The sequence below is a fragment of the Pogona vitticeps genome, chromosome 4 (genome assembly GCF_051106095.1).
Source record: "Pogona vitticeps strain Pit_001003342236 chromosome 4, PviZW2.1, whole genome shotgun sequence".
Classification (NCBI taxonomy): domain Eukaryota; kingdom Metazoa; phylum Chordata; class Lepidosauria; order Squamata; family Agamidae; genus Pogona; species Pogona vitticeps.
Genome location: NC_135786.1, coordinates 24848235 through 24865725, shown reverse-complemented (window position 1 = coordinate 24865725; position 17491 = coordinate 24848235). Strand labels below are relative to the sequence as shown.

Below are 17491 nucleotides of genomic sequence, written 5' to 3'. Positions count from 1 at the left end.
TTAAAACAAATGCAGCTAAGATGCTAATAAGACAACATATTAAAAGACTTCAATAAATGATCACATTAAAAAGAAGAGTTGAATTAAAGCAATTTAAATATCATTGAGAAGCATTGGAAAAAAACACAACTGACACCATCAAAAGATTTCTTCATCAACAGCCGGTGAAGGGCTAAAGGCCTGTCCAAATGACAAGGTCTTTGCCTGCCACCAAAAGGAGATCTGAGAAGGGGCTCCATTAGCTTTTCTCTGAAGGGAGTCTCCCAGGCTGGGAGCTGTTTTCAGCCTTTGCGTTTTAGTCTTGATAGGCCGTCAAAACAGAGAACACCTTCAAAAACAGAAGTGTTCTCTTGCAGTTCTTATAAAAAGGAGGTTCTCTAGAAAAAAGAGGACATGTCACTATGCTATATTTTTTGAACCATTTAAATTAAGTTGCTAACTGTTCATGCGTGAAATACAGGCGTACCTCGGATGATGAACACCTTGGTTGATGTAATATTCAGTTTATGAAAGAAAATCCATTTTACAATTTTATTTTATTTTTGCAATACGAAGCAAGTTTCCCCAGGATGCCTTGCACCTGGGAGGTTTATAGTGCCACCCCCGTGCATGCTTTCCTACGAGAAACTGCGTTTCGGTTTGTGAATTTTTTGCAACACGAAACGTCCTGGAGAACGCATTAAATTCATAAACCAAGGTACTAGGCTTTAACATATTGTCCAAAGAAACTAAGAGCTTGTCCAGGCAGGGCAAAAATTCTGTCCCTTAAGCCCAATGTCTCATGAAACAAAACTCCAAACAAAATAATCTATCCATTCAGGAAGAACAAAAAATGTTGGAGTTTTCGCAGCTCGTAGGCTTGACTTGGAGCAACCTTTCTGGGCTGGGGTGACTGTCGGTTTGTCCAGCACTAACCAACTGTTCTTTCCCTGCCTCTGATTTCAAAGAGCTGCATTCACTGCTAAGTGCCTTTTCTTGTCTCTAGAGTCTGTTGAAGCCTGTTGCTGAAAGCACTCATGTTTGTTTGTTTGCTGTTCCCAACTTTAAGTAAATGAAATATTTTTAGCCATTCAATTACTAATGTCTCAGAGTAAGCAACTGAAACTGTAAGAGCCAGTTATTTAGAAACGGGATGGACTAATCTTGGGAACTTGAAGCTTTTTTGTCTGTGAATCCCTGCACTTCTGCTGCATAACTAAAGAGACTGAAACAAAAATGCAAAACTTTGCAGCAAAAAAAAAAAAGCCATGGAATGTGAGAGGAAAAGACATGGAACATACATATTAAATCAAGCCTTGCATTATCTGGATGGTATTACCAGATACCATCATCACCACAATCATCAACAATGAACAGGGAGTTTTTACCGAAGTGACCACTCTTTCTGGACAAGCCTCAATGGTTTGGGGAGACCATACTTTCAGAACTTGAATCATATGGCATAGCCCTCAACTAAATGTAACTGAAGGCTTTACAATAGTCAGTAATGTCCTGGAATTTCTCTCCAAAGCCTTGGGAATGCAGCTCCTACGAGCAGACAGACCTAGCTAAAGACAGAGATGATATGACTTTGAGCACAGAAACATGCAGTGCTAAGCTTCCCCCTCTCCCTTTTTAAAGCAGGAGTTAACTGGAGTGAAACATCCTGAGCTATGGATAGCATGGTGGGGTGTGGGGGATATAGACTGGTGTAGTAAAGAAATCTGTTTTTCTTTTACTTTTTTGTGCTGTTTTGCTTTTTAGCAATCTGCTTCGCAAATGCTCTGCTTTTAGATTTATAAAGGCACAATCATCACAAAGACACAGTAAATTTCTATTGTTTCCCTTTTCCCAAACCTTGTAGCTTTATGCCTGGACTTATCCTCACTTAAGAACGCGGAGAGTGACTAATATAAGATTTCAAATCAAAGCTCTTTGTGTGCATTAGCTAGCTGTAGTCAGTGTTGTTGTTTAGTCATTAAGTCATGTCCAACTCTTCATGACCCCATGGACCAGAGCATGCCAGGCTCTCCTGTCTTCCACTGCCTCCCGGAGTTGGGTCAAATTCATGCTGGTAGCTTCGATGACACTGTCCAACCATCCTGTCCTCTGTCATCCCCTTCTCCTCTTGCTCTCGCACTTTCCCAACATCAGGGGTAGTCTTTACAGCTAGTCTTTACAATTAGTCTATAGCATAAATTAGAACAGCTGCACATGTTCCAGAGAGAGGGAGAGACACTAAGGTTGAAAAAATGGTTTCCCTAAGGGTGCCTGCCTAGTAAATTTATGGCAGAGACAAAATCTGAACCAGTGACTTCATCGTTCATCATGGCTCATTCATGCTCCTACCCTCTGGACTCTAAGAGCTCTTGCATCAGTACTATGTTTCCTGAGTACAATATTTGCATACATTTCTAAAAATGGCAACCTCTTCAAACACCACTCCTATGCCAGGTAAACCCATGGCTCCTTTATGTACATGAAAATGAGACTGAGGTAAGGAAAGAGAATTCACTGCTTCATGTAAGCAAATTAAATTGTTTTTGGGGAGGAGAGTGAAATTGATTCCTTGCCTACTAGCACCTCACTACCATTTTATATCACAACTGGGCACTAGAGTCTGACACTGTTATGTGTTCCAGTGTTGAGTTCCTGTGATTTATCTATTGATCTGGCCCTGCCTGTCTAGACCAAGCATTTGTCGAGGAGTCTCTTGTTTACCTCCAAAGATGCTATCTTTGCCATGCATCCCTTGTCACGGTGACCATGGGAGGACCACGGCTTCTTCCACAACAGTTTCTTGAAGCATTATTGTGATGTTATGATGAAGTTACAAACCTGAGCTAGTTTTTAAGCCAGTGGGTGGCTGTTGGCTGTTGTGGTGGTTGAGTAGAAGGCACAGCAGCTAATGGCATGTGGTGCCAAGCTGCTGCTATGTGTTGTTGCATTTATCTTCTCCCCCCCTCCCCCACAATCTGACAGGATTCAGGACTATGATTCGATCCACCACATTGAAATCACAGTGCTTTATTTTTATTTATTTATTTATTTATTTATTTGATTTTTACCCCGCCCCTCTAGACCATGTCTACTTTGCTTTGCTTTTGCATGTCCCCACCTCCTGGACCTAAACCTCATGCTTCAAGTGCCAACATCACCAAGAGACCACCTACAGATAATCCCCCACCCAATCTTTACAAGAATGTATCACAACTAACTGCATGGGGGAAAAGTCCCGTTCAAATGTTCCAGCTTGAAAAACAGAAACACCCCAGATTTCCTCATGCTGATGTTTATACTGAAAGTCTTTGGAAATGCCACACCACTAATATCCCCTCCTCCAAGCACAAAGCAGAACTAAATCTCAGCAAGATAAAAAGTGTTGCTGAGTTTTGAATTTCTGGTAAAATTCTCTTTTTACTACATAGGAGAAGTACAGAGATCTATAGAGAATAGCTTAAAGTTCCCCAGAGTCCACTCCTTTCTCATTTACTGGCATGTAAAGTCTCAGTAACTCACTCTGAAATATTAGCAAGAGAAGGAATTAAAAATTTTCTTTACTTAACTGCTGTTTGAAATTATAGACTTGAGTGTACTGTACACATACTAGCACCCAACCCAACAGATCAACAGCAACAAACAAGCAACGAAAGAGAGGGATAGAGTACTCAGCAGAGAGCTTGGGCTTTCTTTGAATTTTAAAAGCTGAAAGGAACAATTAGCATGTGCTGGACAGAGAAATTCAAAGAGATGACTCCAGCCCAGAAAAATCACATTAACTACAGACAGCGTGTGAGGTTGTAAATAAAAGTTCAACAAAAGGTTCTGGGAAATTGGGGTAGAAAAAACATGAAGCAAATAGGGGGATTAGACACTGCTTGCGTGTCAGGAACAGTTCTGGTACAATAGATACCAAAATACATGATGATGTGAAGGTACTATTTGAAATAACCTTGAGAGTCTGTTATTTTGTTTTGTTTGTCTCACAGACTGTAATGCTCAGCTTATCGCTCCTCAAGGCCCCAAATGACCTATTGATCTCAAAATCAAGCCATTTAATATTGAAATAGAAGCCCCTTATGGAGAGTGTGAATTTTGTAATCTAGAAATCCAGCGCCTCCAGTCTTTACCAACATGACTTGATTTTAAGATCTGTTAAAATTCTCTTAGTTATCCTTTCTAATGGTTGATCTGACCTCATCCGCTGTTGGACTCCGGAATTACACAACTTAAAAGGAAACATTTAGCTGCATTTGCAGCCGAAAACAATCTGTGAATGAGAACCAAACTGGACCTCTCTGAGAGAGAAGTGGAGGTAATCAAAGGCTCAGCAATAAACAAACACTCCCATGGGTAAGAAGGGAAAAGGGAAATGTCAGCTTGTAGAGTGACACAGAGAACTAGATGAATAACAAGTCAGATTACAGATGAATAACCCTTTCATTGTTTGTTGCCAGTGTTGAATCTCAGTGTCTAGATCTCAACTAGTTGTGCACAACCCAATGCCACATTGAGTGTCTGCTGGAAGGCTGGCAGCCACACATGCATGCAACATGTTTAGAAATTGCCAGACACTGGAAGAGAACTTTTTATTCATCTTTACATACATGGAGAAACGGGTCATATTGCCCTATCAGAAAAATTAACACACCTGTTCAAATTACTTAACCACATTCCCAAGATGACTTTTATTTATATTCATAACAATTAGACTTATTTTCTAAATAGCTTCCCATGTCAGTTTCTGGTGCAATATTCTAATCTGAAGCAGATTACAATAGTGTGAAGGTACTATATCAGATTATATATTTCTAGTGGAAAAACCTGTACATTTTTTTTTGGTTTTGTTTCTGTGCTCTTTCAATAAAGACTTATTTTAAGAAAATGAAGTTTAATGTATAACATCTATCAAAGAATTGCTCAAATACTATCCCACCATGGTCCCAATTTTCCATCTTTATTTAAAATATTTAAAATAAATTTTGAAGTTTAATGTTCAAAATTGTGTATATTTTAATTGATACCAACTTAAGTTAAAATGATAGCTTGGAAACATTACTTAGGCGGATAACATCTGTCAGAATCCCCCAGCTGGTATGGCAACTGGATGGGGAATCTGGAAATCGTAGTTTTAAACAAGTACATTTTCCAAGCCTTGTTTAGGGCAGAAGGGCTGCTTCTCGAGGAAAGGAATTCGCAGAGCTGCCAAAAATGGATGGAAGATATGGCAGATATGGTGGGGAGGGGGCAGTAGCATATCATGGGTGGGGTCACAGGGGCAGTTGCCCTGGGTACAAAATTCTTAGGGGTGCAAAATTTGAGCCCTGCCAGGTGAGGCAGAGCACACAGCGGATGAGAAAGTGCATGAGCTTCCACTCCCCTCGTATGACTGCGACTGTCTCACTTGCTCCATTCCCCCTCTGGGCAGGTGGTGTCAGGGGGGGGGGTTAGCAAAGGCCAAGTGGACCTGCTTCTTCAGAGAAGCCCAGCCTCCCTCCCCTAATTTGAACAAAGCGGGAGGGTGGGCCACGTGGAAGGGTGGTGTGGGGAGAGGGCTCCACCAGTACGGAGGCCCCTTCCCTTCTGCTTCTCAAGACAACCTCAAGGGGGTGCAGTACTGCCTTGCTCTGGGTGCTGGCAACCCACGCTATGGTACTGGAGGGGGGCAAGTCACATGACAGCCGTTATGCAGCTTTTCATCAAAATATTTCATCTTGCAGGCATGGAAGTAGTCACAAACACAGAGGGCTTCTTTCTCCAGTTAGAAAACAGTTCCCATAAAACACTACCATGTTGTGTGAACTTTCCAATTTATTTTTTATTTTTTGGTAGTGGTGGGGTCTTTAAAGGTTTAGATCACAGGGATTAAACTAAGAACTGTTCATTGCTCTTTGTAATCAACTACAAGAAGAGCTGTCCAAACAAGAGGCCAGGTAATGAGAACTTGCCAAGTTCGCTTTAATGAATTATTGTCTTAACAGAAGAACGTTATTATTTTCTTCTACTATTTGATTCTCCCAGCAACCAGGCTTGGCTAACGCCCTGTTCTGTCATAAAATAATCAAATTATATTATAATCATAAACACAATAATTTAAGTCAACCAAGCATTTCATCAAATTGGATCATGGTGGCAAACTGAAGCCATGAACTTTTATAAATCAATCATCAACTGATAAACAATGCAATGATTAACTCTGGGAACTGGTGTCCCCAAAGTTGATTTCACAGAAACAGGTTGAGGGCAGAAGACATTGTGTAAGTTAATAGGGGGGATGGGGGAATGGCTGATGGGGCATGAACTTAGCTTGTATTTAAAGAGAGCTGGCATACTTAAGAGAGTTTTGAAAGAAGGAAGTGGAAACATTATTAAAAATATATAAAAAATAACCTCTTCTGTGAGTTCAGTTGACTGTTTTTCTTTTCTACAAGCAGAATGGATCTAAGCATGGCTTCATCATCCCTTTGGGACACTGCTAACCATTGCAGGAGAAGCTACATCCACGTAGCTCCTTTCTGCACAATCCTACCTGCTCATGTTACCAACAAATAGTGGGAAGTACCTGTAGTCACATGCCAGTGGCTATCTGCCCACTTGAGTTATACAGTATCAGAACAGACCCTCAATATATGATGTTGGCAGAGAAGGGGGAAATTCTTTATGGACTACATATATGGACGTCACTCTATTTTTAAGGCTACAACTGTGGCTAGTGGCCATGCTACTTGGGGAATTCCAGAAGATGTCATTCAGAAAACCCAAAACAAACTCAACGCACACACCCAGCCACTTTCTTCCATCTCAGCTTAAGGACCCAGCTAGGGAAGCCAACTTCTGTTTAGGTGAAGATATCTGTGTAAAAGTTTTTCTTGGGTCGTGGTGGCAGAATTTGGTGTGACAAAAAATTAGTTTATTAATAATATTGCTTCATTTTATTAATAACATGAGTTTATTAATACTGTAATAATAAACTTATCTTCTGATTATGCAGCAAATAAAAATGGCTTTGTCAGGAACCTACAGAGCAGACTAAACTACAGTCTCTCTTAGTAGACCACCCCTTATCTGTTAGTTTGCCTCAGCTAGCACTTCTGAATATTTTTACTGTGTAGACAGTAGGACATATCAGAGCAAGGTTTATCCTGAGAATGACAGGCTAACAGTGAATCAGATCCTCATGCTCCACAGGTGTGGAAGCAGATTATGGGATCAGCATGTCGTGCACTTAACTGCCTTTATGGTATGGCATGTGAGAGACTGAACTTGTATCACAAGGGAAAAAAATTAGCCATAAGAAATGTCTGTGTACGTAGTAAGACCACGGAAGGACCAGATAAAAATATGACACAGAATTAAGCCTTAAACAGGAGAAAGGTATACTGCCACTTTAATCACGTACCAGAGTGGTTTCAGTGTGTGTGTGTGTGTGTGTGTGTGTGTGTGTGTGTGTGTGCGTGCGTGCGTGTGTGTGTGTGTGTGTGTGTGTGTGTGTGTGTGTATTTATTTATTTATTTATTTATTTATTTATTTATTTATTTATTTATTTATTTATTTATTTATTTTAAAAAGGATTTTTTACTGTATTTCAAAAGGTAGGGTGTGCAGTGTTTACCCTTGAGATGCATAAATGTTTCCAGCAGCCCCAGTCTGAAGTCCTGGGCCTGAGCACCTCTAGCTACCATCAGAATACATCCTAACACAGGACTAGGATAAGACACCTGTAGCCTCCCAGATATTGGACTCTGTTTTCCATCAGTCCTCACTATCCTGGTCAATAGTAAGGCATGATGGGACTAGTCCTTACGCAACCCTAACCCTAACCCACCCTTACTTTAGTATTAGAAGGAGTAACCCGTGTCCTCCAAAAGCTTGTTGGACTACAGCTCCCATCATCCGAGAGAATCCATGCTAAATAGGGCATATGGGGACAACTTCTGGAGGGTCACATCTCTCCTAACAGAAAGTTATGTCAGGTTGATTTTATTCACATGTTCTTACGACTCTTGTCACCAAGGGAGATAAGAAATATTGAGGGAGAGTTGAACCAAAAAATCCAGCTTGGCTGGGGGATTCTGGGAGCTGTAGTCCTGAAAAGCTAACAGTGCTCATTCTTGGTCAATCTTACTAGAATCTTCCTAGAAATGAAGAACTCCAGCAGTGTCTTTTATGAACAACAGAAGTGCTGTCATTATAGGACAGGGCTAGGATGCTTGTTTCATGTAGCTATTTATGGGGAGGCAGATTTGTGAAGGATAGAGGGGGATGGGAAAGAAGAGTTGCTTCTCCAACATTCCAGGAAACTCAAATATTTGGAAGAATCTGAAGGTCAAACATGGGATTATTGTGATATATTGGCTTCAGAGAATGTTTGCCCAGAAATTAGAGGACAATAAACTAGCACAGAAAAGTTCTTGCTAATCAGATTGAAAAACTCAAACAGCATCTCGTCACACAAAATAAGCATCAGGCTTGGCTTTCCTTTGAGGAACTTAATACAGTACTCTTAATATATTTTCAAGTTCACTAAGGTTGGGTAGGTGATGTTCTCTTGGGGAGAGGAATCCTTCACAGGAACTCTTGAGGGCATTTCCACTTATACGACTAAAAATGCCTCAGAGCTTTCCACACATATTTGGGTGGATGTTGTCCACAGAGCTGAAGGAGAATCAATTAAAATTGTATGTAGATTTCTAACCAATAATGTTTGGTTTCATGTTTGAGGTGGTAAGAAACTTCTAGTGGCTTGAGCTTTGCCACCACTTGTGTTCAATTTGTTCAATTCGCCTGGTAGCCATTTGTTCAATTCACCTGGTTAAACATAAATCAAATTTTGAAAAACCAAAACACTTCTCTTTCCTCCCCAAACAGGCTGGTGGTCAAAATGTAAAGTCCTAGTACCCAGTACCTGGTGTTTCCTGAAGTAAAGAATAGCCATTCATGTTCCAGATGGAGTTGCCGGTTCTCCCCCCAAAAAAGGAGCAAGAGGCTCCTCACATCTCCAGAGAGGGACTTCTGCCCAGCCAGCTGCAGCAGCAGAGGGGTTCCTGAGAGCAGGGAGCCATGTTCTCTCTGACTAAGCAAGAGAAAAACCTGCTGGAGTGTGGGCTGCAGGGAGAAGCTAATCCCCTTAATGCCAGTCACAATGAGATTTGATTGGAAGCAGAAGTTCATATTTAAGGAGTTCTGCTGAGCGCTGGAACAGGTTTCGTAAGGTAGCCCCACAGCCGTAGCCAAAAAGGCACTGTCCTGTGACCTTTCTGTCCTTATTGAGCCATGAAATATATCTATGTATTGATTTTGAAAAATCTCTGTGCCAAAGTACCACAGCAGTTCACAATGAAAATAAACCCAATAAAGCCATTGGTTAAAAGAACAGCAGAATAGCAGAACAGTAACAATCCATCAAAATGATTAATTTAAAAAAAATGGCATCACGACTTGGAGAAGAGAATACTTCACCAAATACCTAGGTAAACAGGTAGGTGCTCCTTTAAGAATATGAAACACATAACATTGGTAACCTGAGTTATCTCAGAAAGATGACTATTGCACACCTTTGGTTTCATAACAGAGAAGGCCGTCTGCAGATTGCAAATGCATAACAACAGCAGCAGCAACAACAACAACATATCATCTTAGAACTGCAGAGCTGAAAGGGACCCTATAGATCATAGGGTCCAATCCGTGTCAAGGAGACACAGTGGGGGCATTTCTAACCTCTGGCTCCATAGCCAGATGCTTAAGCCACTGAGTTATCCAGCTGTTAAACAAGCTTCTAGCCTGAACCTCCAGCTTATAAACCATTATAAAGCTATTGGTGGATGATCCTTGGTGTGTGGGACAGAAACAAATGAAACATAATAGACCAGTATTCCCATAGTGCTTTATATCCTCACAGGCAATTCCATGGACCTTTGCTAGCTTCCTGTTTTGTAAACTTTTGTAAACACCATTACAAAAGTGTTCCTTTCTCCACTCACTTCAGACCTTTCCGCACATTTAGAAAAGGGATAATCAATCCATTTTGGTTGGCTTTTGTTTGTAAAAATAACTGAGAGAGTCTATACAGAAGACAAATATTTATTCCCACTCCCATGCCCCATTTTAGCTGCAAGAGTTACAAGCCCTTAATGTATGACACACAATCAACATGCTGCCAGAGGCTAGACAAAAATGCTATTACCTGAGCATAACTTTTTATTCATATATGCCTTTGGCAATTGAGCTGGTTTGCAGTGAATAGTGGGCACTATTCTTTCTTCCAGGATGAGCATTTAATTGTCTTTTTAATCTATGTTATGTTTTAATTTGACCAAACTTTGACCAAAAAAAATGTATTTAAGTTCTAATGATGGCAAGTATCTGAGTCAGCATTTTATTTGGAGAACTGAAATGGATGTGATGTTATTTTATCACTCTCCTTTAAGCTGGAAGAGGCTTCAGTTAAACTGTCAGGATACTTGCACTCAGAATCAACGTGGCCACTAGGTGTCTATGTAGGACAGCAAAGACAAAGCGTAACACAAACCAGCCTAGATGACCTTTTTGCCAGTCCTGTCTCGGGCAACCAGCAACTCCTGTCCTCTGCTGATCTTTCTTGTCTTTTCTGGATCCAAAAAAAATCTTTGTTATTTAAAACCTGGCAGCTGAAATTGACTGGCTTGAACCCATCTGGAGAAAGAAGAAAGGCCATGCAGTGCATTTTATACCTCCTTCCACCGGATGCGTATGACTCTTGTTGTCCTCTCCCCGCTTATCAGGTATGTATGTATGTATGTATGTATGTATGTATGTATGTATGTATGTATGTATGTATGTATGTATGTATGTATGTATGTATGTATACCTACCTGATAAGGGGAAAGAAGACAACAACAGAGTCATCCACAGGAGGTATACATATATATACATATATATTAAATTGTATGAATATATATTAAATTGTATGTATATATATATACTGTACATACAAGGAGTTATACATATATATACATATATTAAATTGTATGAAAGCTTTTATCAACAAAAGCTGACTCAGTAAAGGATTAGCTTGTTTGCATTATCACAAACTCCCTCGGAATGAGAAAAATAACCTTAATATGGCCCATGCTCTTACCTACAATTTAATATATATGTGTGTGTATATATGGGGTCACAAAGAGTTGGACACGACTAAACGACTAAACGACGATATATATATCACATAATTAACATTTTATTTGAGGAATATAAATTCTAACTAGGGACAGTGTGATATTTATTTGCCATCAAGTGGAGCGTATATTGTGGCAGGCCTTTGTCGTTGTTTAGTCATTCAGTCGGGTCCGACTCTTCATGACCCCATGGACCAGAGCGTGGCAGGCCCTTCTGTCTTCCACTGCCTCCCAGAGTTGGGTCAGATTCATGTCGGTACCTTCGGTGACACTGTCCAGCCATCTCGTCCTCTGTCGTCCCCTTCTCCTCTTGCCTTCACACTTTCCCAACATCAGGGTCTTTTCCAGGGAGTCTTCTCTTCTCATGAGATGGCCAAAGCATTGGAGCCTCAGCCTCAGGATCTGTCCTTCCAGTGAGCACTCAGGGTTGATTTCCTTTAGAATGGATAGGTTTGTTTTCCTTGCAGTCCAAGGGACTCTCAAGAGTCTCCTCCAGCACCACAATTCAAAAGCATCAGTTCTTTGGCCGTCAGCTTTCTTTATGGTCCATCTCCCACTTCCATACATCACGACAGGAAAAACCATAGCTTTGACTATGTGGACCTTTGCCAGCAAGGTGATGTCTCTGCTTTTTAAGATGCTGTCTAGGTTTGTCATCGCTTTCCTCCCAAGAAGCAGACGTCTTTTAATTTCATGGCTGCTGGCACCATCTGCAGTGATCATGGAGCCCAAGAAAGTAAAATCTGTCACTGCCTCCATATCTTCCCCTTCTATTTGCCAGGAGGTGATGGGACCAGTGGCCATGATCTTAGGGTTTTTTATGTCTATAGTACATACATATATAGTACATTCCCATCTGGGTCAGCCATTGCAGTAAGTATCATGCGGGATTCAAAGGTAATTTCAGCTCCTTGGGCCATGTTCTCTGAATATTGTGGGACATATTGTGTGGGAGTCTGTTCAAATCAGGAGTGCCTATCCCATTCATTCATTTACATGATTTCTTTTAAAATCCCTATTAATTCTCTGTCACATTGTAGAAGGCACTTTCTTGTTGCTATATGCTATCAAGTTATTTTCTATTTATAGCATTCCTATGAGTTAGTAACCAGCAGATACTCCTATCATTAACCACCTTGCTCGTGTCCTGCAAACCCAAGGTTGTGGCTTCCTTTAGAGCGGTGGTCCCCAACCTTGGGCCTCCAGATGTTCTTGGACTTCAACTCCCAAAAATCCTGACCAGCAGAGGTGGTGGTGAAGGCTTCTGGGAGTTGTAGTCCAAGAACATCTGGAGGCCCAAGTTTGGGGACCACTGCTTTAGAGAATTAATTCATCCCATATTTGGTCTTCTTTTCCTGTTGCCTTTAACATTTACAAGGCACTTTATAAAAATCCTAATGCAGTACACGACTAAGAGTGAGACTAAGTTCAAATACAATATAACTACCAATGGGAAACAACAATGAGAATTACTAAACCAACCTTTGACAACCTGGTATCTTCTCTTCCAGACCTATTGGCCTACCTCACCCATCACCCCAAGGGATCATGGCTAAAACCAGTTATCCACAGTTACACTGTAATTATCTATGCAGAAATAAGACTCATTGAATTCAACAGATATTACTATCACGGACACATATATAGGTTTAAAGCCTTAATTGACAAAGAGGAGTTTTACATGATGGGTGAGGAGCAAAAAATGTAGTCACCAGGAGAATTTATTTGGGAAAGATAGGTCACAAGCGAACAAAGGCCCTGTGCCTAGTATGTGTCTATTTAATCACTGAAAATAGGAGAAGCTGCTAACCTCAGTTGCAACAGAGGTGAGGAATCTTTGGCCCTCCAAATGTTTGGTCTACAGATCTCATCCGTCCCTGTGTCCCCCAGAGTTTGCCATCACTACGATTGCCCAGATTATTATTGCTGTTCTGACCATGGAAGGTGCTGAGCTTGCAGGTCAAGCTTGAGCAGTTCTCTTGCTTGATGATCTGTTAGAACACCAGTTATTAACCTTATTGGTGAGAAAACTTTTTTGTTTAGTTTTGTTCCCTAACCTTACCTGGAGATTTGCCCGCTCAGCCAAGCAAGTTATTTCACATGTGCTTTGTCCTATGTGGTGCACACGACAACTGCAGGCAGAAATAAGCCCAGAAATTGCATGTGTGGCCCACAGTTAACACAAAGAAAAAAGAAGGAAAATACATTCTGGGCCATTATTTTAACCTTGCTTCCTTTCTTTCCTGAGACTCTCTAAGGAGCAGTCATGCTGATGCTGATCTTCCTCATGCCTTCAAAGGACATAGGTCTAGTTAAAATTAAGGTTTAGGCTTTTTCAATCTTGGGTGCAATTCTCTTAATAAAAGCTAATTGTTTTCACCCATTTCTCCTGCTTTATTGTGGGACTAGCAACTCATGTCTATGATGTGACGTGCGTCTATGATTCTCCTTTCACCTTGTGAACATTTGCAACAAAAATTGTTCTGTAGTGCCCAGTCTGAAGAAAGGTCCTGTTGGACCTCCCCCCGACCCCACAGTGTGTGTGTCTCTGGAGGGCCACCATTTCAAACAATAATATGCAAACCAAGGATTGCTAAACCTAAAATGCTAACAACACAATTTTATGGTTGCATTCCTAAACCCGTTTAACTGAAATTAGGCTTAACTAAGCACAGTAGGACCTACTTCTGAGTAGACATGCACAAAATTGCACTGTAAAATGTTGATGCAATACACACTTATCTGGGAATAAGCTCTGTTGCTTACAGTAATGTTCCTTAAGAGAGCGTCTGCTATGCTAGGGCTTATTTTTTGATTAGGTACTATTAAGAGTGCCGTTTGATAATTAAAAATGAAACTTTACAAATGGGAATAGATCCTTGGAGCTTCATTTATAACCTTATCTGTGTTTTTAGGGAGGTTTGTTTTCTTTTTTCTTTTTTTTTTTTTGCAGTTGTGTGTTTATTTAGATCTCTTCTGTTGTTATGTCTGTATGTTTTTTGTACTGCAGTTTTACTTTTTAAATGGCCACCTTGGGCAACTAGCAAGGAAAAACCATTTTAAAAATAGTAAATACAGTAAGTGTGAAAGTCCACATATTTTAGCAGGCAAATTTGCACATGCTCAGGGGCACTTTGCTTCTTAGTGTTGTGTTCCAGGTGGGCCTTTTCCTCAGTAATGGAGCAGAGACAGAATGATTCTAAGCATCTTTGCTCAGAAGCAGATTTATTCAGCTGCACAGAGTTACTTCCAAATAACTGCAGGTTTGTTTGCAGGCTGTGTGTTTGGGATTGGAAACTTGCCACCAAGTCACCCTGTATTCGACACCCCCCCCCCATTGCATTAAACAGTAGAATGGCCATTTACATCTTGATCTGCAGAACCCTTGCCTTCCATGATCTTCCCACAGCAAACCACCTTCCCCTTTCATTCGTTCCCTCTCATTTTTTTTCTAACAGTTATCATGGGTCTTTAAAACAGCTGCAAGATGAGCAGAAATCTGAAGGTTTCGATAAACAAACTTCTAGTCAGAGCTTCGAAGGTTATCTTGCAAAATGAACTGGTTGTGTTTAATTGTCGCTCTGAGGCAAGCAGGTTGCTATTGTCATTGTCATCATTACTCTGGCCCCAAAGGCAGTGAATTGTGTATTAATTTTAGAAAAGGTAGCTGTGTTAGTCTGTGCTAGCATATCAAACAAAAACAAAAGAAAAAATAAGACAAAAATGTTGTGGCACCTTAAAGACTAATTTCTTTGTTTTAAGGTGAGCTTTCATGTTGGAGGAAATGGACTTGTCCACAAAAGCTCACATTAAAATATAGCAGTTAGTCTTTAAGGTGTCACAAGGTTTTGTTTCATTATTATTTTTTCCTTGTGCATTATTAATATGCAATAGTCTTCCTCTTCATCTATGTCTGGCCTTTTAAAAGGCTATTCTGACTAACAACATCCCTCCGTCCCAATTCAGGGGTTACATCCACTGTGGATCAATAAAAAGGAAACTTAGCTACATATAGGTGTGCTGTTTTAATCAGAGTAAGGCAATATATTTTGTGGACCACTAAAACATCATTAAAAAGCAGTGTCTTTCAGTTCTTCAGCAGTGACAGCCTGATATAGCATTCTACTTTGAAAACCCAAATCTTGAAAGCTGGTTTTTTACATCGTTCTCTAGCAATGATATTATGCAATCTGAGTTTTGCTATAGGAGGAGGCGAGCACCTAGTTAGGTGTACAACACATACATGACTCCCATGTGCTTTTAAGCAGCACTCAGCTGTGGAATTAACAGTTCGAAAATATTTCTAGGCAGGGTTGAGTGTTTTATTCGTGAGCATACACGAGCCAAACGTCGTGCGGAAGGAGGCAAGGCTGCAGTCCATTCTCTCCATTAGAAGTGTGGGGTTTGAGTCATAAAGCTGGTGAACCAACCCCTGATGGGTGTCACTTATGTGTTGGCAAACACTCTTAGCAAGACCTTATTATTGATTTGGACAGGATAAAAGGTTGTTGTGCCACTTGTTCAGGTTTGCCCAGGTTTTATGACTCTTGTTCTGAGGAGTGTCAATGTGTTTGATTTTGCCTTATTCCCTGTAGTCTCCTGTTGACATTGGCTGCACTAAGTGGCGGGTGTCAGGGCTGCTCCAGGAAGCAGAACGCCTGGCTGCCTTGCACCTTACCTCTGCTTCTCTGTCTTCCCGAACGGAGATCAGCAGCTGTGACACACCCATTCTACACCCCCTGCATGTGTAATGTACAGGAAAGTATCCTTTCCCTTAGAATGTGAAATGCTTATTGATCTCCGTGTATGCATTTCTTCAATGGTAGCTGACCAAGTGAAGCAAGGAAGATCAAGCGATGTCAGATGCCTATTTTACAAAATTGGATGGGAGGAGATGCTGGATATGAAGCAGTGAGAGAAAAGGAAGGTGAGGTGCAGTGGGTTCTTTGTGAAAGTACCTGCAATCTATTAGCAAAACCCTGTAGTGCAGTTACACAAAAGGCATAATGTTTAGCCGCAAATTGTTGTATGTTAAGAAATCTTCATGGGGATTGTCTGTTTGACGTTGAGTCACACCACTGCGTTTGCAATGGATAATGCCTATGGAGATTTCTTAACTTGACAACAATTTGCCTTTACGTACCTATACAACGTGGGGTAGGGACGTGATGGCGCTGTGGGCTAAACCGCAGAAGCCTGTGCTGCAGGGTCAGAAGACCAGCAGTCGTAAGATTGAATCCACGCGACGGAGTGAATGCCCGTCGCTTGTCCCAGCTCCCGCCAACCTAGCGGTTCGAAAGCATGCAAATGCAAGTAGATAAATAGGGACCACCTCGGTGGGAAGGTAACAGCATTCCGTGTCTAAGTCGCACTAACCATGTGACCATGGAAGATTGTCTTCGGACAAAACGTTGGCTCTATGGCTTGGAAACAGGGATGAGCACCGCCCCCTAGAGCCGAACATGACTGGACAAAAATTGTCAAGGGAACCTTTGCCTTTATCTATACAACAAGATTTTGGCCTGCCTCCTTTGCTTTGCTTTTTCTTAACCTTTTTCATGTTATGGTTCTGTGAAAAGTCATTGCCCATACATGGCACAGAACATTACCCTTACTCTGAACTTGGTTCATGATTCTTTCATGTTACCAAATTTGATCAGTATTATGACACCATGAGTGAAGGGGGCCCAGGGGCCCCCAGGATCAGACCGACAGTGTGCCTTTGCCACTGGTGCACCCAGGGTTAATCCTGGGTCCTCCTTCCTCAGGGAAGACCACTGAAAAGGAGAGAAAACAATGGGCTGGGCAGCCCTAGGATTGCAGAATATTCTGAAAACTTCAAAACAGATGAGACTCAGGATGGAGCTGGACCAGGGTGAGCAGGAGCTTGTAGGGGTTGAGGAGATGGAAGGGGGAGAGGAAAGGTAGAAAGTAAGGAGAGCAGGGTAGTGGGTACACTTGTACCATGGGCTGGGGTCAGAGGCTGGAGGGGATTGGTGGTGAAGAGTGGAGGAAGAAGCAGCAGGAGAGGATGAAGAAAGGGAGGTTTGGGCAATGCTGCCAGAGTGTCTCAAGAAGAACACTCAAAGGAATCTCTTCTGGCCTTCTACTTTAGTTGGCCTCATTCCATCATTGCACAAAGAAGGCACAATCAACCTCCCACAGACCCTTCCGCTGAAATGCTGACTCCCATGCATTGGTGGAGAAGACAATGACAACATGAGCACCTTCACTGTTTGAAGGCACGAAGACAGAGGTGCTAGTTGTCCAGAGACTGGCATACCCTTCACTCAGGCACGGGCAGAGAATTGGATAGAACTAAAACTTTGGGGTAATATTGAGCACCTAGGGGAGGGTGA

At 41.4% G+C, this 17491-nt stretch overlaps 1 protein-coding gene across 4 annotated transcripts in view; it reads right to left on the bottom strand.

Annotated features, from left to right (window-relative positions):
- HNF4A (hepatocyte nuclear factor 4 alpha) overlaps nucleotides 1-17491 on the bottom strand; it is a 74835-nt gene that overhangs the window by 45964 nt on the left and 11380 nt on the right. The window contains exon 1 of one of the 4 annotated variants that reach the window (XM_072996924.2): nucleotides 8885-10617. The exons of 2 other annotated variants lie outside the window; for them this stretch is intronic. In XM_072996924.2, the coding sequence (XP_072853025.2) occupies nucleotides 8885-8914 (30 nt within the window). In that variant the 5' untranslated portion in view covers nucleotides 8915-10617. Of the gene's footprint in view, nucleotides 1-8884; nucleotides 10618-17491 lie in introns of those variants that run through there. One more of the 4 variants, XM_072996923.2, reaches the window with a different exon arrangement.